Source organism: Physeter macrocephalus, chromosome 19 (genome assembly GCF_002837175.3).
Source record: "Physeter macrocephalus isolate SW-GA chromosome 19, ASM283717v5, whole genome shotgun sequence".
Classification (NCBI taxonomy): Eukaryota; Metazoa; Chordata; class Mammalia; order Artiodactyla; family Physeteridae; genus Physeter; species Physeter macrocephalus.
In genome coordinates, this window is record NC_041232.1 from 35,146,369 (window position 1) to 35,169,963 (window position 23,595).

Sequence of the window (23,595 nt, forward strand, 5' to 3'; positions counted from 1 at the left end):
AAAAAAAAAAAAAAAAAAAAAAAAAAAGAATAAATTACTATTTCTTCCTATAGCAATTAACTATCTACAACTTAGCCAGAAAACCATAACCAAGTGTTTATAATTGTAGGTTCTTGTAAGTGTATATCAAGGGTCTTTGGCTCTCTCTGCCTGACTCTGACTTGTTAGAGACAAGATATCAGAACGTACAAGGATCCCTCTGGGTTCTCACAAGAATGTGTGTGTGTGTGTGTGTGTGTGTGTGTGGTCCTCAGAATGCATATACATTCACACACAGATATACACCCACATGCCCAGCAGTCAGCATTCCAGTGCATGTTAGAAAGCTGTCATTCATCTAACTGTGTTGGAGACAGATTTACTCTCTCAGCAATGTGATGAAGCAGCTCAGTGAGCTGATTGCACTGTGGCAATGATAACAAGCCTGCAGGGAGATGCTGCATAACACAGTGCTCTGCAAAACAGCTGCTTATTCTGAATCAGAGTGTGCACAGCGTTTTAAACAGTGCATTTTCATTCCCGGACAAATGACAGGCCTTGGTTTTGTTTTTTACATTTCTCTGCTGCTCTTTAGGTAAAGAAAACTTCTCTGTGACTTTGCAAATAATACTTGATTTCTGTTTTCTTAAAAGAAATTGGAAAGCTGGACAGCCAGATAACTGGGGTCATGGCCATGGGCCTGGAGAAGACTGTGCTGGGCTGATTTATGCTGGGCAATGGAACGACTTCCAATGTGAGGACATCAATAACTTCATTTGCGAAAAAGACAGGGAGACAGGTAAGCAGCGGAGGGGATTTAAGAGAGAGCCGCTGAGCTTATATCTTATTAAAGGGCAAGAGGTGATGAGTATAAGGGATCTGAATGTAGGCTCGGTAATCGGGTTCCAGTCCTGGTTCTGCCATTTACTAGCTGGGCAGGCTATTAACCTCAGGGAAATAATAGTGTCTTCTTAATGGGGTTGTTGTGAGGACTTAAATAAGTTAATAAATGTGCCTAATGTAGAGGAAGTACTCAATAAATATTAGACTAAAAGGCCTAGGTCATTACCTTATAATATTGTCAGTCAATTGTTATTTAACATATGGCACCAGTGTTTTGTCTCTTTCATAGAGTTCCATGCATGGATAATTCAGGTGGCCAAGCATTCAATTCTACATGTATTTATTGAGCATTTACTATGGGCCAGATGCTGTGCTAGATAATGTAGGGATATAGTTTGCCCGCCTCCTTATAAGCTCATAAGCCTAAGAGGCATTTGGAGATTCTTTTTTTCATTTCAAAAGGTACTTATGTAAAGCTTCATTAAATACATGACCCTCTTCAGGACATAGCATCTTAGTTTTCTTCATCAGAACTAGATTTGAAAGTTTGTGGTGGGGGAAGGAGGAAATGGGGGTGAATGGTAATAGGTATGGGTTTCTTTTAGGGGTGATGAACATGTTCTAAAATATTAGATAGTTCTAAACTATACAACCTTGTGAATATTATGTAATTCTATCTCATAAAGTCTTTATTTTGAAAGTTGGTGGGAGACCTTGAAGGGCAGGCACTATCTTTGTGCTCTCCCTCTGCTGTGCTCCACAGCACCAGTATCACCCCAAGGGGAGCTTTCACACACGTCTGATGCCCAGTTTTTTGCAGCTGCCACCCAGGGAACACCCCTTGATCTCCTGGCTCTAGTGGCCAGTGAGCTTGCATTCCCGGGTCCCATGAGACTATAACAAACAAATCATTCTTGGCCAGCTGCTATCCCCAGGGGACTGTGAAGACAGCAAACTGAATCATACCCCCAGTATTTCTGTGAAAGAGGCCTATTTGCTTGTCCTGGAGCTTCAGCAAGAGGGGTAGGCTTCTGGTTTGCCTCATCTAGGGACCTACTGAGGTGCCCTCCAGGGACAAAAGCCGGTGGATGCCATCTTTGTGACCTCCCTCTGCCTCATGACAGGGTGCAGGTAGCTCCCAGGATGGAGCTAGTACACTTGTCTGGCACCCTGATTTTTGCAACAACTGTGGAGGAGACACCTCTAGGTCCACCCAGTTCTGGTGGCCAGTGGGACATACCTTTCAGTCCCACAAGACTATAAATATTTGCATACTTTAAAAGCTGCTGCCTTAAGGTCTAGTTTCTAATCAACAAGACTCCAGTTGCTGACTGAGATCCTCCCCTTTGGGGCATCGACAGGTCTTGGCACACTCAAATGCTAGGAGCCACTAAAAATAAAAAAGGCTGCTTGAACAATCACAGTGGTTTGAAGGACAAGCAAGAGCTAGGGCAGGGTTGAAAGATAAGGTTCATTCCTACAAGATGCCACTCCCTCAAGATTGGGAAAGAGGGTTGTTTTATCTAGTTTGACAACACAGAGAGTCAAGCAAAATGAAGAAAGATACATATGTTCTGAATGAAAGAACAAGATAAAACCTTATAAAAAGTCCTTAATGGAGATAAGTGATGTACCTATTAAAAAGTTCAAAATAATAGTTATAAAGATGCTCACACTGAACTCGGGAGAAGAATAGATGAACACAGAACTTCAATAAAGAGATAGAAAATATAAGAAAGTACCAAATAGAAGTTACAGAGCTGAAGAATACAACAACTGAACTGGAAAATATATACTAGTAGGGTTCAGTAGCAGACTAGATGAAGCAGAAGAAAGGATCAGTGAGCTCAAAAGCAGGGCAGTGGAACACACCCAGTGGAGAAGCAAAAAGAAAAAAGAATGAAAAAACGTGAAGATAATTTAAGGTACTTATGAGACAACATGAGGTGGTCCAACATTCACATTATAGGGGCCCAGAAGGAGAAGAGAGGGGTAAAGGGGCAGAAACTTCTTGAAGAAATAATGGCTGAAAACTTCCCTAAACTTGGGAAGGAAACAGACATCCAAATCCAGGAAACCCAAAGTTCCAAATAGGAGGAACCCAAAGAGACCCACACCAAGACACATTATAATTAAAATGTCAGAAGTTAAAGATAAGGAGAGAATCTTAAAAGCAGCAAGAGAAAAATAACTTGTTACATACAAGGGAACCCCTATGGACTGTCAGCTGATTTTTCAGCAGAAACTTAGCAAGCCAAAAGGGAGTGGAATGGTTTTATTAAAAGTGTTCAAAGAAAAAAACTTCCAATTAAGAATACTCTACCCAGCAAAGTTATCCTTCAGAATTGAAAGAGAGTTTTCCAGACAAGCAAAACCTAAAGGAGTTCACCACTAGACCAGCCTTACAAGAAATGTTAAAGAGGCTTCTTTACACTGGAAAGAAAGGGTGCTAATTAAAAACAGGGAAACATATGAAAGTATAAATCTCACTGGTAAAGGTCAAAATATATTTACCTTTACATATATATCGTAAAATTCAGAATACTCTAATGTTGTAAAGGTAGTGGATTAACACTTATAAAGCTAGTATGAAGGTTAAGAGACAAAAGTAATAAAAATAACTATAACTACAGTGGTTTGTTAAGGGATACACAAGATTAGAAGATATAAATTGTGACATCAAAAACATAAAATGGTGTGGGGGCAGGGAGTAAAAACACAGTTTTAGAATGCATTCAAACTTAAGTTGTTATTAAAATAGACTATTATAAATATAAATTGTTATATGTAAGCCTCATGATAATCACAATGCAAAAACCTATAGTAGATACATAAAAGATAAATAGAAAGGAATCTAAGCATACCACTACAGAAAATCATCAAGTCACAAAGGAAGAGAGCAAGAGAAGAAGAAACAGAGGAACTACAAAACAGCCAGAAAACAATTAACAAAATGGCAAGTAATACATATCTTTTAATAATTATTTTAAACATAAATGGACTACATTCTCCAGTCAAAAGACATAGAATGGCTGCATGGATAAAAATACAAGACCCATCTATATGCTGCCTACAGGAGACTCACTTTAGATGAAGGATACACACAGACTGAAAGTGAAGATGTAGAAAGATATTCCATGCAAATGGAAACCCAAAGAAAGATGGGGTAGCTATATTTATATCAGACATAATAGACTTTAAAACAAATACTGGAATAAGAGACAAAGAAGGTCATTACATAGTGATAAAGGAATCAATCCAACAAGAGTATATAACATTTGTAAATATTTATGCACCCAACATAGGAGCACCTAAGTAAAAAAAGCAAATATCGACAGACCTAAAGGGAGAAATAGACAGCAGTACAGTAATAGTACCCCACTTTCATCAGTGAATAGATCATCCAGACCAAAAAATCAATAAGGAAATATTGGCCTTAAATGGCACATTAGATCAGGTGGACCTAACTGATAGAAAAAATCCCATCCAAAAGCAACAGAATACATATTCTTCTCAAGTGCACATGGAACATTCTCCAGAGTATATCATGTTAGGCCACAAAAAAAGTCTCAATAAATTTAAGAAGATTGATTTCTAGTCTCATACCATTGTGGCTGGAAAAGATGCTTGATATGGCTTCAATCACAAGAAGAAAACTGGAAAAATCACAAATATGAGGAGATTAAACAACATGCTACTGAACAACCAGTGGGTCAAGGAAGAAATCAAAAAGGAAGTAAAAAATATGGTGAGACAAATGAAAATGCAACATACCAAGACTTATGGGATGTAGCAAAGCAGTTCTAAGGGGAGGTTCATAGCAATACATCCTATATCAAGAAAAAAAGATCTCAGATAAACAACCTAACCTTACCCCTCAAGGAACTAGAAAAAGAAGAACAAATGAAGCCCAAAGTTAGTTGAAGGAAGGAAATAAAGATCAGAGTGGAAATAAATGAAATAGAGACTAAAAACATAATAGAAAAGATTAATGATAGAGCTGGTATTTGAAAGATAAACAAAATCGACAAACTTTTAGCTAGATTTACTGAGAAAAAAATATGGGCTCAAATATATACAATCAGAAATGAGAGAGGAGACACTGTAACCGGTATCACAGAAATACAAAGATCACTATGAACAATTATACACCAACAAATTGGACAACCTATGAGAAATAAATTCCTAGAAACATACCATCTACGAAGAACTGAATCATGAAGAAATTAAAAAATCTGAACAGACCAATTACTAGTAAAGAGATTGACTAAGTAATCAAAAACCTCCCAATAAACAAAAGTCCAGGGCCAGATGGCTTCATTAGTGAATTCTACCAAACGTTTAAAGAAAAATTAATACCAATCCTTCTCAAACTCTTCCAAAAAATAGAAGAGGAGGAAACACTTCCAAACTCATTTTATGAGGCCAGCATTACCCTGATACCAAAGCCAGACAAGGACGCTACAAGAAAAGAAAATTACAGGGCAGTATCCTTGATGAACTATAGATGTAAAAATCCTCAACAAAATATTAGCAAACCAAATTCAACAATACAGTAAAAGAATTATATGCCATGATCAAGTAAGATTTATTCCAGGGATATAAGGATGGTTTAACATCCACAAATCAATCAATGAGATACACTACATTAACAGAATGAAAGAAAAAAATCATATATCATCTCAATAGATGCAGAAAAAGCATTTGACAAAACTCAGTGTTCATGTATGATTAAAAAAAACAACAACAAAACTCTCAAATGGATTCCCTGTAGAGGGAAACTCTCTATAGAGGGACTGTGACAAGCCCACAACTAACATCATAGTCAATGGTGAAAAGCTGAATACTTTTCACTAAGATCAGGAACAAGACAAGGATGCCCACTCTCACCACTTTTATTCAGCATAGTATTGGAAATCCTAGCCAGAGCAATTAGGCAAAAAAAAAGAAATAAAAGGCATCCAAATCAGAAAGGAAGAAGTAAAACTGTCGCTATTTGCAGGTAACATGATATTTTATATATAGAAAACCCTAATGGCTCCACCAAAAAAAAATGTTAGAACTAATAAATGAATTCTGTAAAGTCGCAGGACACAAAAATCAATATACAAAAATATGTTGTGTTTCCATACACTGTAACAAACTATCAGAAAGAGAAATTAGGGAAACAATCCCATTTGCAATTGCATCAAAAAGGAAAAAATACCTAGGAATAAATTTACCCAAGGAGGTGAAAGACCTATACACTGAAAACTATAGGACATTGATGAAAGAAACTGAAGAAGACCCAAATAAATAGAAAGATATTCTGTGCTTATGGATTGGAAGAATATTGTTAAAATGTCCATACTATCCAAAGCAATCTACAGATCCAATGCAATCCCTAGAAAAATTCCTATGGCATTTTTCACAGAAATAGAACAAACAATCCTAAAATTTGTATGGAACCACAAAAGACCCCAAATAGCCAAAGTAATCTTGAGAAAGAAGAGCAAAGCTAGACACAGTCCCTGATTTCAAACTATATTACAAAGCTACAGGGATCAATACAGTGTGGTAGTGGCATAAAAACAGATACATAGATCAGTGAAACAGAATATATAACCCAGAAATAAATCCATGCATATGGATTATTGGTCAACTAACTTATGATAAAGGAGCCAAGAATATACAGTGGGGAGAGGACAATCTCTTCAATAAATGCTGTTGAGAAAACTGGACAGCCACATGCAAAAGAATGAAACTGGACCACTCTCTTATACCATACACAAAAATAAGCTCAAAATGGATGAAAGACTCAAATGAAACCATAAAATTCCTAGAAGAAAACATAGGTGATAATCTCCTTGACATTGATCTTGGCAATGACTGTTTGGATCTGACAACAAAAGCAAAAATAAGCAAGTGTGACTACATCAAACTATAAAGCTTCTGCAAAGCAAAGAAAACCATCAACAAATGAAAATTCGGCTTACTGAATGGGAAAAAAATATCTGCAAATCATAGAACTGATAAGGTGCTAATATCCCAAATATATGAAAAACTCATACAACTCAATAGCAAAACACCAAACAATCCCATTGAAAAGTGGGCATAAGATCTGAACAGACATTTTTCCAAAGAAGACATACAGATGGCCAACAGGTACATGAAAATCTGCTCAGCATCCCTAATCATCAAGGAAATGCAAATGAAAACCACAATGAGACATTACCTCACACCTGTCAAAATGGTCATTATAGAAAAGACAAGAAATAACAAGTGTTGGCGAGGATGTGGAGAAAAGGGAACACTTATGCACTGTTGGTGGGAATGTAAATTGGTGCAGCCACTATGGAATAACAGTATGGAGGTTCCTCAAGAAATTAAAAATATAATAGAACTACCATATGATCCAGCAATTCCACTTCTAGGTATTCATCTGAAGAAACAAAAACATTAACTTGAAAAGATATATGTACCCTTATGTTCATTGGAGCATTATTTACAATGCATTATTTACAATATGGAAGCAATCTAAGGGTCCATCAATAGATGAATGGGTAAAGAAAATGCAGTATATAAATACAATGGAATATTATTATTCAGCCATAAAAAAGAATGAAATATTGCCATTTGTGACAACATGCATTAACCTTGAGGGCATTATGCTAAGTGAAATAAGTTAGACAGAGACAGACACCATATGATCGCACTTATATGGAACCTTAAAAAAAAAATGGAACTCATAGATACAGAAAACAGGTGGTTGCCAGAGGCGGAGAGTGGTGGGGTGTACAAAATGGGTGAAGGGGCTCAAAAGGTATAAACATCTAGTTATAAAATAAATAAGGCATGGTAATGTAATGTCATGTACAGCATGGTGACTATAGTTAATAATCCTGTTATATATTTGAAAGTTGCTGAAAGAGTAAATCTTAAAAATTCTCATCACAACAACAACAAAATTTTAACTACATGTGGTAGTGGACGTTAACTAGACTTACTGTGGTGATCATTTTGCAATATATACAAATTTGGAATCATGTACACTTGAAACTAATATGTTATATGTCAATTTTGTCTCAATTTTTAAAAACAAAGTTGATGACAAAAATATATTTTGCTCAAATTATTTTTGACAGTAACTGGGGCACAAATTATACATTTATCCATTCAACAGTCATGTACTGAAAACCTCTAGTGTGTCAAGCACTGGTCCAATGCTAGAGGTCTCCAGACATGTAAGGAACTCCCATCCTGGTCAGTTTCAGGAAAAGAACACAAATATCTCAACAAGAGATTACAGTAGAGGGTGACAAGTGACCCAGATTTGTCATTTGTTAGCCTTCTTTGGCCATTTGGGATTTGAGCTGGGACTAGGATTCACCAGAATAGCCTCTTTCAAAGTGAATTTTACCTTTTATTTAATCTGAGTAAGAATTTCTAGGCATTTATTTGAAAAAATAATTATTGAATGATGTATTTGGAATGTTTCCTATAAAAACACGTTCCTTTTTTGAATTATATTAACATTGTTCTTTAAGAAAAACTAACACCCATCCTTTTTCCTTTCTTTTAGTACTATCACCTGCATTATAATGGACTGTGATATAATAATAAGAGCAAATTTTCGGACAGTTCTCAAAGGCAAAAGATACTTCTTCCTCATTGCATCATCTTCTCACCAGATTGAAAAAAAGCACTGAAAACCAATTACTGAAAAAATTGACAGCCAACGTTCTTTACCATCTGCCATTACTTAAGGACTTTGGAACAAAAGTGTTCCCCCAGTATAATACATTGATTTTCAGTATGCAAATGGACTGAATCACATAGATTTTTCTCAACCAGTAACCGTACAGTTATGCAAATCATGTCTTCCAGAGTATGGAATGCTCCAATCAGAAAAAAAGATTATCATTGGTTGTTGAGCTTTAGGAAGAACTGAAAACGTATACTGTGTAAACAGTACCTTACATTTCTAAAATCCCACATGTAGGAAAAATATGCAGACATACAGATATATAGGTCAACTCTTAGTAACAATATGAAATATACTTAAAGAGCTTTTAAAACTTTGTATTTTTGTACAAAATATTTGCCTTTTTACAATTTTTTTTCTTTTTTTGTTGTTATTTTACCAATATAGTACATGAAGCCAAAGAAAACAATAATGGTACTAATAAAAACTCATAGGGTTTCTTGTCAGATTTAATTCTACACAGTGGCAAAGATTTTTTTTCAGTTGTGGTTTAAAAAAATAATTAAATATGTGTGTATATGTATATTTTTTAATGTATCATTTCCTCAGAGGAATCAATCACTTGAAATGTCTAGAAGTGTCCTTGCAGATTTTGCCAGTGTAGGTCAAGCCTGAGCATATATGTGGCTCAGTCAAGTGGGCCATGCATCAAGCCCATCACCAGCCAAGACTCTTGCTGTGTGTCTGCCAGGCTCAGAGGAAGTGCTCAACTCAGGATGTGCTTTTACTTCATTTTGGCGGAGTCAGGGTGGTGGAGAGGCATCTGTTGGGAAGGGCAGAGCACCTGAATCTGGCTATCTAGAAGGTCCTGTTTTATGGCTGAGGTATGAATATACTTGGTATCAGACCCATACCAGAGCTGATATTAAATGTCAGGAAAGTATGGCATCACATCGGCCAAAGGCAGAGATGCTAGAAAGATGGGGACAGCTATACACTACCTGGAAAGTTTATGTTTTCTTAAGTCAGATTCCAAAAAAACCATAATTCCAAGGCACATGCACGATGAAATGCAAGAATAAAATTTTGGCCACTATGTTGAACTCTTGCAAAGAACCTTTTGTCTGAGCCCATCTTCCTTCTACTCCTTGACTTGCCATTGAAAAATCTAATATGAAATGTGCTGAAAACAGGCTTAGATGTAACTGATGCTCAAAGGTAATATTTCCATCCAACAGATTCCCTCTCCTCTCCTCCCAAGGAGCTCCCCAGCAGTGCTGCTACCTATCCCACATACAATGGTAAAAGAATAAAGACAGAGTTTGATTTTCACACCTGCAGCTGTGTGGACTGTGTTGTCTTGCCCTGGTAACCGTTCTTGACATCTCTGCAGCCCAGGAATGGTCACCTCCTCAGCACCTTTATGCCCTGCTGTCCTGTCCATGTAGTCTGGTCGGGCTGGTAGGACCCGCTGTCGTCTGGGCCCTATGACACAAGACAGGCACTGGACTCTGGTACCTCTTCAGGCTCAAGACCTTCTATAGACTAAACTCTATCCTCTTTTTCATCCTCTTCTGGTTTCTTAGGTGTCAATTAAGATTCATGTTCAGAAGCAACTTGAACGTCTCATGCCATGCTCAGAAGAGAATGGTGCTGGCTCGCACAGCTGAGGGTGTTCCTAATAACAACTTACCCAGTGCTTATCATTTGTCAGGCTTCAACCAGATGATCTCAGGTCATCCTCCCAACAGCCCTAAAAAGTAGGCCTTACTACTCTCCCCATTTTATAGAGGGGGGCACTCAGGGAGGTGATGTCATTTCCTGGGTCACATCATCACCAAGGAATGAGGCAGGATTCAGACTCGAGCTTTGAAAATGTTCTAATTTTCTTTGGGAAGCAGGGTTTGTCTTAATAACACAGTAAAATCAGATGAAAATCACACATTACCAGATGCCTCATGTACTCCTCTGTATATTTAGCTATTTATACACCATGTTTCTATTCACCTACTCACCACTGATGCCCTTCTGGGAGGAGAGTTTTGGTAAAATGTCATGAGGTCTTCAAGCACTTGAGTTGCTATGAGAAGATGGAAACGTTTTCTTTTTAAATGACTCTTGAAAGAATGAGTGCACAACCAGAAAGAAAAAAACCCTTTCTTTTCCTCTTCCGTGAGCAGCATTCACCAGGTCTTCCCATATCCTTCCAATTTTAGCAGTTAGAGTTTAAAGCAGAAAACAAATAGTAAGACCTGCTCCCATTTTAAAAACCAGATGTTTAAGGAAATAGAAAGCTACATAAATCATATATCCCTGGGACTTCCCTGGTGGTGCAGTGGTTAAGAATACACCTGCCAATGCAGGGGACACGGGTTCGAGCCCTGGTCTGGGAAGATCCCACATGCTGCAGAGCAACTAAGCCCGTGCGCCACAACTATTGAGCCTGCGTTCTAGAGCCCGTGAGCCACAACTACTGAAGCCCTCGCACCTAGAGCCTGTGCCCTGAAACAAGAGAAGCCACCGCAATGAGAAGCCCGTGCACCACAACGAAGAGTAGCCCCCGCTCACTGCAACTAGAGAAAGCCCGCACACAGCAACGAAGACCCAACGCAGCCAATCAATCAATCAATCATATATCCCTATATAAATCAGGTAACAATATTAAGCATGTGTATTTTGCCTCATGACAAAACTGATCTCTTAAAAAACTAAGTATTTTAACTCATTCATGGCTCAAAGTAGTCCAATAATAATAATAAAAGTTTAAATATATTTAGCACTTTCACATACATTACCTCTTCTAATCTTGGTGCAAAACCTTTCTCTCTACTTGAGGAATTAGGACACTGAGGCTAATTTGAAGACTTGCCCATTGTCCACATCACTGTCATGCAAATCTGATCAGGTTCCTCGTTCTTATGTCCCTAAATCTAAGTCCATTCTAACCCTTACCCCCAGTTTAAAATCTTCTGAGTTGCCTGCAGGACATACATGCAGGGGAGATAAGGCCCTCGTGACCAGGTCCTCAGCTTCATCTCCAGCCTCCCCTCCAGCTGCAACCCTGCCCTCCCTTGCCATGTGCCAGAACAGCCTTGCAAGCCACCTGCAATTTCCTCCATGCTCTTTCTTACCCCCATACTTTACCTGAACTTCCCTTCCCTACCTTTGTTACCTGGAAAGTACCTCCTTTAAGATTCAGCTCAAGCATCACTTCTAGCCTGAATCCTTTCACAACAAATTCACCCTGAAGGAAGAGCTGATTCTTCCTTCCATGCCAAACGCTACACACAAGTGCTCCAGATACCATGGAGGAAAACCCACACACTGTGTTAGATGATCTACAGATTAGCTGAGAGGCCTAAATATTACTGAATTAAGAAGAGAAAAGTGGGCTTCCCTGGTGGCGCAGCGGTTGGGAAATCCGCCTGCCAATGTAGGGGACACGGGTTTGAGCCCTGGTCCGGGAAGACCCCACATGCTGCGGAGCAACTAAGCCCGTGCGCCACAACTACCGAGACTGTGCTCTAGAGCCCACGAGCCACAACTACTGAGCCCACGTGCCACAGCTACTGAAGCCCACGCACCTAGAGCCCGTGCTCTGCAACAAGAGAAGCCACCGTGATGAGAAGCCCGTGCACCTCAATGAAGAGTAGCCCCTGCTCACTGCAACCAGAGAAAAAGACTGCACGCAGCAACGAAGACCCAATGCAGCCAAAATAAATAAATAAATAAAATAAAATAATAAATACATTTATAAAAAAAAAAAAAAAAGAAAGAAGAGAAAGGTGAATATGGCCAGTCAGCAATGAAATCTTAAGAGAACTGAAGGAGAAGCCAAGCAGGAGAAATGAAGCAATTCATGTTGATAACAACTGGTTACTATACATCCACTATATTGGATATATATGTAATATACATATTATGAATGGAATATTGAGTGAAAAGAATCAACTGGCAAAGCAGATTCATTCTATTTATCAAAATATGGCCCTGAGTCAGGGAAAAGCTTTAGAAACCTTTTCTAAATGGCTGTGTAATGAAATATCTCTTTTCTGTTATACTCAACAGTTTTAGAAGTATAGGTGAACTTTTGCCATTTTTTAGAAGGTATCTCTCTGTACCATAGCTCCATTTTCCTGGAAAGCATCCCTTAGTGGCATGGCATCACACTTACTTTATAAATCACAGAGCAGATGTTAAAGAGATTCCACTCCACCCGTTCATGCTTTTTCCTCTCCTCCTAGATATACTTGTTCAAATAAGTACATAGCATGCCCAGGTTACACCAGGTGGGCAGAAGTCCAAAGAAAAGCAGGCTTAAGAAAACCAACTTTAATTCTCCAGAAGCAAGAGCCCCTGGTTTTCAAACTTTTCAATGAATGAGTCTATGAATGAACTATCTCAGTCCAGCCCTGCCTGCCATAGGCAGGGCTGTATCCCAGCCTCCAGCTTTCCTCCAAGGACTTATTAGGTAAAACAGGGATCACTCATACAACTTGGTTGGGAGTCAGCTGCCAGCAAGGAGACTCCCGCCAACAACTCAACCAGGCAGGTCATTAAATGGGCTTTAACAAAAGGGTTAGTCCTCTTGGCCAGAGATGGAGAATTGTCCTTTGGCCAGTCTTTCAACCGTTGGTGCCAGAGTTTGCTGTATTCTTTAATCATCACTCATTGCCATGACCCACTAAATAATGCCTGCAAGCTGCAGGGAATTATAAGATTCTTAAAAGCAGTTCCTATGCCTGAGAGCAGAGAAGCTAGGCCAGGCCTGACATAAACCAGCACAAAGTGCTGGCTCTAGGGTAGCTATAATAACACCTACTATCTCCAACTACCATACAAGGAAACTGAAGATCAGACCGGTTAAATAATTTTCCAAGAACTGGGATTTGAACCCATGGCCACCTAGCTTCCACCCCGCCATGCTGTCTCCTATGATCCAACAGTAACCTTCCTGAGAGTCGGGCTTTCTGGGTTGTATTCTGTTCTTTGCCACAAGAAATCAGTCAAGCCACCAGGTCTCTCTAACAGAAGCAGGGAGATAATGGAAGAATCGTGATTCATGCTCTTTACATAAAAGTACTAGACCAATCTCTTTGTTATCAATGAGCAAAGAGGCAAAAAGTCCACTTGGCGCCCATGCCATGGATGTCCAAAGAGGTCCAGTTTGGAGAAACCACCGTAGATTCTAGAGTAACTGGACGTCTCACAGAGTTCTCTGATATAATTAGTGCCAAATGAAAGGAGACAGGCTTGGGAGCCAAATAGACCCAGGTTTGAATCCTCCTCTCTACTTCCTGCTTGTGAGGCATATTCAAACAAGCGACAAATAGCTCTCTCCCCGCACCTCTCTTTCCCACCAGGCCCTCTGCTCATGGACAGAACCAGCATTGGTCCAGAACTGGTTCAGAACTGGCATTGCCTGTCCTGTTATCATTAGGGTGAATTTGCATTGACAATTAGCTTACTGATGATGCCTTTCAAAATACTAGACAGGAGTGACATGGAGAAAAATTTAAATTGTGATCATCTCTTCTCTCTTAGTCCAGTAAGTGCTGAAAAAAATTAATTGGTATCTCTCTCTGTGTTATCCCTTCAGTTAGGTATAAGAGTAGAGGTTCCTATCAGTTTGTATTAATTACAGATTTGGCTGCTGAAATGAAGACCCAAAATAATGCCAGCCTAAATAAGATGGAGGCTTCTTCTCTATCTAACTATATGAACAGGGCCCAGGGAGCCACCCTCCTACTATATTCCTGTTCTGCCATCCTGAAGCCATCGCCCACATTCGCAGGGTCCAAGAGGGCTCAGCACCACACCCACATTCCAGGAATGTGTACGCTTGAGGGAGAGGTGGAGAGAGAATTGAATCCCTTTAAGGCAGAAATTGCAGACATCATTTCCACTCACATCTCTTTAGCCAGAACTTAGTCAAATAGCCTCATTTATTGCAAGGAGGCTGGGAAATATAGGCTTTAGCCGTGAAATACAGTCACATGCCAAGCTAAAAATTCTATTATGATAAAAGGAAAGGAGTATGGCTATGGGTGGGAAGCAGTATAAATAGTAGTTGCACCTTCCAAACCCACCCACACCAATTCCCCTCCTGTACAACATACAGGTGACCCTTGAACAACGCAAGTTTGAACTGCATGGGTCCACTTATACATGGATGTTTTTCAATAAATACATACTACAGTACTACACGATCCACAGTTGGTTGAATCCGCAGATGCAGACCACGGATATGGAGGAACCAAATGGCATATATGGAGGGAGGACCACAAGTTATGTGTAAAGGGTTGGTGCCCCTAACCTGACCCTTTGTTGAAGGGTCAACTGTATTTTCTAACTTGCCTTCCTGTGGAGACTCTGGTGGATTGAATTACTGGCTCCAATTCTCCATACTTCCCTGCATCCACCCATTTGTAATTCACCTATCTCTCTGGGAGGAGGGTACCTTCCTACCCCCTTGACTTGGGCTCAGCCAGGTGACTTGCTTCGGCCAATATTGGTGGATGTGATGTGACCAAAGGCTTGAGAAATCCTAGGGTAACTGTGCTTGCCCTCTTGTACATCTGCCATCACCTTGAGGAGGGCTTCCTCTAGGTAGCTGCTGCCCCTGTGGCCGGGGCTCTAGAATGAACACACATGGCGCAAACCTGCCCCAGCCAAGACAGACCTGCAGCAAGAAGCAGAGCCAGCTCAACCTTCAGAGCCTGCAGCAGAGCCACTGGGCCACCCCACAGACCTGTAAGAATAAACACCTAATGCGATATATATTCCATTGAGATTTGGGGGCTGTTTATTACACAGCATTACTGGAACAAGAGCTAACTGATACGAGTCCTTCAGCTCTAACCCAGCAGCTCCCTATGTGGTTATTTTCTATTTGTCCCTCCAGATCCCTTCTCCACCATTCTCTGGGTTTTGGAAGGTAGATCTTTATGGGCTCCATTGGCTCTTGGCTTCCAGTTGGTTCCAGCCTGAGGGTGCCATCTTTTTCTTATTGGACCCTGACTGACACCCCTCCTACCTGTACCCCACCTCCACTTCCAGGGCCTTTGCTCATCAAATCCCTGGCCTCTACCTGACACTTAGTGTGTGCCGCTCTCCTCTTCATGGATCCAAACATGACTCCCCTTTCAAGGACACCATCTCTTTCAAGACACTTCCTCAAAAGTCTGCAGCCCCCAGTGAGCTCTCTCTTTCCTTAATTCCCCCAAGACCCACCACCTGTACCACATCACCAATACTTTGTTTCATACAGCAGTCTGTAAACTGTGCTCTGGGGAGCCCAGGGATCCTGTGAAGGGGCCACAGTGGATGGAAGGAGGGTATCTGCAGAGCAAATGTAGCTCCAGATCACTATCCGGATGGCTACATATTTATTTCATATGAGGTTCCATTTGAGGTTCATTATTTTTTTAAAAAAAAAGTTTGAAAACTTGGATGAAATACACTAGTCTTTTTATGCATATAAATCGTATCTACCCAAAATGAATAGAATGAATTCATATACCGTTGTGTCCTCCCTTTGTTTTAGGGGCAGAAGGAAGGACGAATGCATGAATAGTTGCAAGGATAGACACGAGCATGGATGGACAGATTGGCTGCATGGAAAGGCTCTGGCCCCATCATAAGTAGTTTTTTCACAGGTTCTACCTCTTTCCTCATGACCTGTAGAAATATGACTTTCTGCTCCACACAAATCCCACTGGAAGCATCTCTCCTGGAACTTCAACCAAACTCTAAAAGGCCAACTAAAGGAGAGCTGAAGGTCAGACAGGATATGGGAGAGGCTGGCTGAACTCAGCTGCATGAGGCAGCTCCAGGTCCCACTTACTGAGACCTGGGAGAAAAGGGGCACAAGAGGAACAGCACGGAAGCCTGATGCTGTGGGAAATCCTGCTCAAACAGACAAAAAGCAAGAAAGAGTCCCCAGTGGACTTGCTAACATGCTCTTAAAAATCTATAATCCTGGGCTTCCCTGGTGGCGCAGTGGTTGAGAGTCCGCCTGCCGATGCAGGGGACACGGGTTCGTGCCCCGGTCCGGGAAGATCCCACATGCCGTGGAGCGGCTGGGACCGTGAGCCATGGCCGCTGAGCCTGTGCTCCGCAACGGGAGAGGCCACAACAGTGAGAGGCCCGCGTACCACTAAAAAAAAAAATCTATAATCCTGCCCCCGCCAAAAGATTTCCTAGCTCCAACTTTCCGCCATGATGTTCATAGATAGTAAAATGAATAATGATTTTTCTCTTGCTTAATCGGCATATACAATGATCATGGACATTGTAGACACACACTACCTTGTTATTGATGGTAATAACAACTTGTTTCTAAAGAACTATTTGCCATGCCTCCATTTGGACAATTCTATGTGAAAATAAGCTCTTTTTACTCCAAAGGTATAGTTTGGAGTCCATTTCATAAAATAGTCTGGATTTCAGGTCCTATAAGATGCCACTTAATTGACACTCTGCAAAGAAATAATCATTTTATACCAGAACTTCACCTATTTCAACCCTATACCTACAACTTCACTGGGTGAAGTATACCAAGAGGCCTAAATCAACAGGCACAAGGAATAATGACCAGCACCTTCATACAGAGCCCGGCATTTCTCAGAAAGAAATAAAAAGCCCCCCAAAATTAAATGATGGATAGATAGATGGAAGGAAAGAAAGAAGGAAGGAAGGGAAGAAGGAAGGAAGGAGGGAGAGAGGAAGAAAGATAGGAGACAGAAACATAGATACATAGAATGGAAGAGAAAAAGAAAGAGGATCAGCCAAGAGAAAGCTGTTACCATTTTTTTTTTTTTTTTTTTTTTTTAATCCCAGAGTCCATTTGAAAGAGTTCTTTCGGTGGAAAAAGCACTGCCTTAAAGTCCACTGAAGTCCTGATGTCCTCTGCCTGCCCCCCCAGGCAGGTGAAACCTGAGTTTAAGATGATGACAGCTTAGGAGCAGCCAGTGCCACTGCACATACTCTTCTGAAGGCATGAAAAGATCATCTGCTCAAGATCGTTTGTGCTCACTTTTCAACTCTGTGGCCACAGTGTTTTGAAATCATAGCGTCTCAGCATTACCTTTTCCTGTTTTCGTCTTCCATCGCAGGCAACAGGATCATACGCACTGCATTCTTCCACAGTCTGCAGTAAGAACTGGCAGCTTGGTCAACTGGCCCTGGCATTTGGGGTTGCTGCTTCCCACCTCCCGTGGGGACTGTTTTCCTCACTAATTCAGCTCGCTGACACGCACCCTGCCACAACGGGCACCTCTTGAGGCCAGATCAGGGGAGGCCAGGAACCCAGCATGTTACCCAAATACAGGTTGGGGTTGAACCTACCCAGGAGCAGACCTGCCAGAGACAGGCTGCTCCCAGCAACCGGAAACCCTCACAGGAAGGCACTGGGCACCACTGAAAAGCAGGCAAGGCTGATCTGTCTGAACATTTGCATGAACTCTGGATTCTCATCCTTCCCTGTCTAGCCCGGTTGCTATTTTTGAGAAATAATCTCCTACTTAGTATTAGAGATTATATAAGAAAATACCACTTCTCATAAGAAAATAAACCAATCCCCAAGATTAGCACTTGAAGGATAACATCCTGGACCACACAACCTGATGTGTCCCTAAGTTTCACGTTCTCCTGGGGCCTCATGGATCCCTGCTGTCATAACAGCAGGAGGGGGACACTGCTCTGTCAACGCTCACATCCAAGCATTGACCAAACCCCTCCCTTTCATTCTCTAGGTTAGAAGCTCTGGAGAAGGCTTACAGTCAGGGCTAGAGCACAATAAAAGATAAACAGTCACAGAGAGCATCCAGTTGCTAGACAAGCAGAGCTTGCAAGCCATGGAGGATTCCAGGGAAGAGAGGTCTCACCTGGACTGCTCCCTTCCTCACTCCAGGGTGCCACCTGACATCACCTTGAAAACCCCCTGTCCAGAAGCACCTTTTAGGCATCTAGACCCCCAAAGTGCCCCTCTCCTGCCTACAGATCCATGGGTCCACCCTGGAGACACCTGTCTCCAGTTATTCACACGACACAGATCTCAACCTTCAGACAAGATCCAGCCTCACCCTACAGGGTCTGCACCAGAATAACCAAATCTCAATAATAAAAACCCAATGCCACTAATACAAGAGACAGAGGAAGGGATAGGGAGGGAGACAAACCTCGGTAGAAAGGCTGGGAAGGTGATACTTCACCCAAAGAAGTGTGTCTCCAAAGGTGGACTCTTGGTCATTGTGGGGAGGAATCTGGGGATAGGAGGTAAAAGGGGGGTTGACATTTATAAGGGGGGATGACATTTATAAGTGGACCATTTTTTCCTTATCTTTATAGACGTTACTTTCTTAGAGCAGTTTTAGATTTAGGGAAAAATTGATCAGAAAGTTCAGCCAGTTTCCACACATCTCCTCCCAGCTGCAACTGCACAGGTGGAATGAAGCAGAGTGAGGCCCTTGGCCTTGGGAACTTGGCTGTCACAAGGCATTTAGGAGGCAGTTCCAGAAAAAAAAAAAAAAAAAAAAAAAGATAAAATCTGTCCTCCAAGACAAGGCAGCAGCCAGCCCTCACAGGGTGAGATAACGAAGACTCTACATGCTTAGCCCCCAGCTCGGGGGGCTTGCAAACTGACACTACCTATTTAGAAAACTTTGCAAAATTAAAAAAAGAGTTCCTCCATGGATGGCAATTGTTAGCCTGTCTTCAGAGCAGGAACCCTTTCAGCTCTTCTCTTTTGTGGGAATTTTGAGGAATACAGGAAACTGGGGGCACCCTGACGTCCTTACTCAAACCCCTTTACCACTCACCCGAACACCTTTTTCCTATTTTCTGCAAATTGGCACCATTCTCTCCCCAGGCGTCTTATGCGATGGCCGAGCACTGTATATCCTTGCTGACGTTCTAGTCTTCAGAACCTCCTCCTATCGGACACCAAGGATAAAATGTTCAAGGATACACCACTCCCTGGAGCTCCTCAAAATCAGCAGTACCACAGTGGTGCATCTGGCCTCAGGATCAAGCCTTGAGATCTGTCTCTTCTCCCTCTCCTATTGATTTATTCCATCATTTATTTATTTATATCATATGTGTACGGACTCAATCCACCTAGGGTCTTTGTAGTCTGTGCGTCAAGACTCCCAATAAATTACTGAATGTCCTCGCCAGCACTATATTTGGAAGAGATTTCAGGAGGAAGGGGGCAGAGTGGTTTGTGTCTTTCCACGTATATTCTAGACAAGGAGCCAGCGTGCGATAGTCTGTGGGCCAAATAGAGCCCCCTGCGTGTTTTTATAAATAAAGTTTTATTGGAACACAGCTGTGCTCATTGGTTTAAGCGCTGTCCATGGTTGCTCTCGAACTGCAATGGCAGAGTTGAACAGTTGCGATAGAGACCAGATAGCCTACAAAGCTGACATGTCCTATCTGTTCCTTTACAGAAAAATTTTGCCAACCCCTATACTAGATGTCAACCCCTATACTATAATTTATCTTTCTGTAGGGCTTAGGAAGTGTTTCACACAGATAATTTTATTTCAGACACACATCTCAGTGGATTAGGATATTTTATCACTTATAGTATCATTGCGCTGCTATGACATTTCCTACTTTACAAAATGAGGAAGCTGAGGCTGAAGGTGTTCATGGACTGGGCACTGAGTAGCGGAGGGGTCCTCAAACTCAGCACTGTTTCCATCCCACTCTCCCACCACTCTGTCCACAATACCAATATCCTTAATGTGACCTGATAAGAGTCTGAAGGGCACACAGAATCATCTTAAGGAGTTTTAAAAGCAAGGTAGCACTTTCAACAACCTCTCTTGTAAGAGGTCACCAATAATAGCAACTGGAAAAGGCAAAACTATAGAGACAGTAAAAAGATCAGTGGCTGCTAGGAGAGAGGGGAGAGAATGGAAAAACCTGACAAGTGCTACCTTAGCCAGGTGACCAAAGCCAACATTAACAGTCACAAATCATGTGGATGGCATGTACTCTTGATATGATGTAATGAAAATGGCACTTTATCCTTTGGTCTGTCTCCCCAAAGCCCATAAAATCAGTCTATTCATGCAGAAAACATTGGACACATTCCTGTGGAAGGATATCCTACAAAATATCTGACTGGTACTCCTAAAAGCTGTCAAGGCCATCAAAAACAAACAAGGAACAAAAAATAGTCAAAGTCAAGGAGAGCCTATGGAGACCTGACAATTCCATGTAATGTGGTATCTTGAATGGGATCCTGAGACAGAAAAAGGACATTAGGTCAAAACTAAGGGCATCTGAGTAAAGTATGGACTTTGGTTAATAATAATGAACCAATATTGGTTCACTGATTATAACACATGTACCATACTAATGTAAGATGTTAAGATAAAGGAAACTGGGTGCAGGGTATAAGGGAATCCTCTGTACTATCTACTCAATTTTTTTGTATATCTAAAACTGTTCTAAAAAATAAAGTCATTTTTTTTAAAAAAGTTGCTAAATTAGATACAAAGCTATACTAACAAGGCAATAACAACTCCTGGGCATATATCCAGAGAAAACCATAATTCAAAAAGATACATGCACCTCAATGTTCATTGCAGCACTATTTACAATAGGTAAGACAAGGAAGCAACCTAAATGTCCATCGACAGAGGAATAGATAAAGAAGATGTGGTATATATATATACAATGGAATATTACTCAGCCATAAAAAAGAATGAAATAATGTCATTTGCAGCAACATGGATGGATCTAGAGGTTATTATACTAAGTGAAGTGAGTCAGACAGAAAGACAAATATCATGTGATATCACTTATATGTGGAATCTAAAAAATGATACAAATAAACTTATTTACAAAACAGAAACAGACTCACAGACTTAGAAAACAAATTTATGGTTACCAAAGGTGAAAGGGGGGGAGGGATAAATTAGGAGGTTGGGATTAACATACACACACTACTATATATAAAACAGATGACCAATAAGGACCTACTGTATAGCCCAGGGAACTCTACTCAATACTCTGTAATAACTTACATAGGAAAAGAATCTGAAAAAGAATAGATATATGTATATGTATAACTGAATCACTTTGCTGTGCACCTGAAACTAACACAACATTGTAAATCAACTATACTCCAATATAAAATAAAAATTTAAAAAAGAATTACAAAGTGAAAAAATAAAAATAAATTTATTTTTGGTTGCTAAATTAGATACAAAGCTACACTAACAGGACAATAGGGCCATAACCTTTGGAGTTATTTCTTCAGCCAAAAATCAAAAATCAAAAATCACTGGCAGCTTATCAATTATCTTCATTAACATCCAGCTTTACAGCGTTTGAGCCATTAAGTTGCCAAAGTTTCATTCCCTAAAGGTTCTGATGGCCCGTTGGTGGGCTTGTTGGTCAATGCGACAGAATGACATTTGCACAGATATATATTCATCCTTTTGTTATTTCCAAGTTTTGGATAATTTCATCTTCAAAACATAACTCGTAAATTTTTTAAATCATTATTTTTCAGAGCAGTTTTAGGTTTACAGAAAAATTGAGCAGAGTGTACGGAGGGCTGCCATATCCCCTCTCAACCACCCTCTCCCCCAGTTTCTGCTCTCAATAACATCATTCATTAGTGCACTACACTTGTTACAATTGATGAACCAATAGTGCTACATTAACTAAAGCCCATAGTTTACATTAGGGTTCACGTGACATGTAGCCATCATTATATTGATAGTTTCATACAAAATAGTTTCACTGTCCTAAAAATCCCCTGTGTTCCACCTATTTATTCATCCCTCCCCCCCTTCCCTGGAACCCCTAGTAACACATATTTTTAGTGTCCCCATAGTTTTGCCTTTTCCAGAATGTCATATAGTTGGGATCATACAGTATGTAACCTTTTCTTATTGGCTTCTTTCAATTACTATTTATCATTTTACTAATAAAGAGTAATATGCATTTAAGCTTCTTCTATGTCTTTTCATGGCTTAATAGCTCATTTCTTTTTAGTGCTGAATAATATTCCATTGCCTGGCTGTACTACAGTTTACCCATTCACCTACTGAAGGACATATTGGTTGCTTCCAAGTTTTAGCAATTATGAACAAATCTGCTATAAACATCTGTGTGTAGGGTTTTGAGTGGACATAAGTTTTCAGTTCCTTTGGGTAAATACCAAGGAGCATGACTGCTGTATCATATGGTAAGAGTATGTTTAGTTTTGTAAGAAACTGCCAAACTGTTTTCCAAAGTAGCTGTACCATTTTGCATTCTCACCAGCAATGTATGATCCTGTTGCTCCACATTCTTGTCAGCATTTGGTGTGTTCAGTGTTCTGGACTTTGGCTATTCTAAAAGGTGTATAGTGGTTAATCTTTGTTATTTAACTGAAATATTTAGTCCACTTATAAGTAATGTGATTGTCGTGTATTTGGATTTAAATCAAGCATCACGTGTTTCGTGTCTCACTTTCTCATGTTCCCTTTCTCCCCTTTCCTGTCTTCTTTTGGATCAAATATTGTTTTGTTCCCTTCTCTACTTTTTGTTTTGCTATTTAGACATTATTTTGACATTATGTCAGTGGTTACATTAGCTTGGAAAATATAATATTCTTTTTGACTTTTTGAGTTCAATTCGTTCAATCTATTAAAAAAGTTCACCCCTTTCTCTCACCCGCACCCCCTACCCCTTGCAATCACCAACATGTTCTCTGTATCTATGAGCTCAGTTTTTTGGTTTTTGTTGTTTCTTTCCAAGATTCCACATATAAGAGAGATCATATAGTATTTGTCTTTCACTGTGTGACTTATTTCACTTAGTATTAATGCCCTCAAAGTCCATCCATGTTGTCACAAATGGCAAGATTTCATTCTTTTTTTAAGGCTGAATAATATTCCACTGTATATATATACCAAAATTTCTTTATCCATTCATCCATCGATGAACACTTAGGCTGTTACCATATCTTGGCTATTGTGAATAATGCTGCAATAAACACGGGTGCTGCATACAGCTTTTCAAATTAGGGTTTTGTTTTCCTCAGAAAAATATCCAGAAATGGAATTGCTAGATCATATGAT

General features: G+C 40.3%; 1 protein-coding gene and 1 long non-coding RNA gene across 3 annotated transcripts in view; one reads left to right on the forward strand and one right to left on the reverse strand.

Moving 5' to 3' along the window:
* The window catches only part of COLEC12 (collectin subfamily member 12), a 213,688-nt gene extending 203,850 nt beyond the window's left edge, over window positions 1-9,838 (forward strand). For both annotated transcript variants that reach the window (XM_024121023.3, XM_024121024.3), the window contains 2 exons: window positions 633-778; window positions 8,384-9,838. In XM_024121023.3, coding sequence (XP_023976791.1) covers window positions 633-778; window positions 8,384-8,403 — 166 coding nt within the window. In that variant the 3' untranslated portion in view covers window positions 8,404-9,838. The remainder of the gene's footprint in view (window positions 1-632; window positions 779-8,383) is intronic.
* Window positions 1-23,595, reverse strand: part of LOC129391579 (uncharacterized) — a 43,602-nt gene that overhangs the window by 1,183 nt on the left and 18,824 nt on the right. Inside the window, exon 2 of the long non-coding RNA XR_008615952.1 lies at window positions 9,842-9,991. This is a non-coding gene — a long non-coding RNA (uncharacterized lncRNA). The remainder of the gene's footprint in view (window positions 1-9,841; window positions 9,992-23,595) is intronic.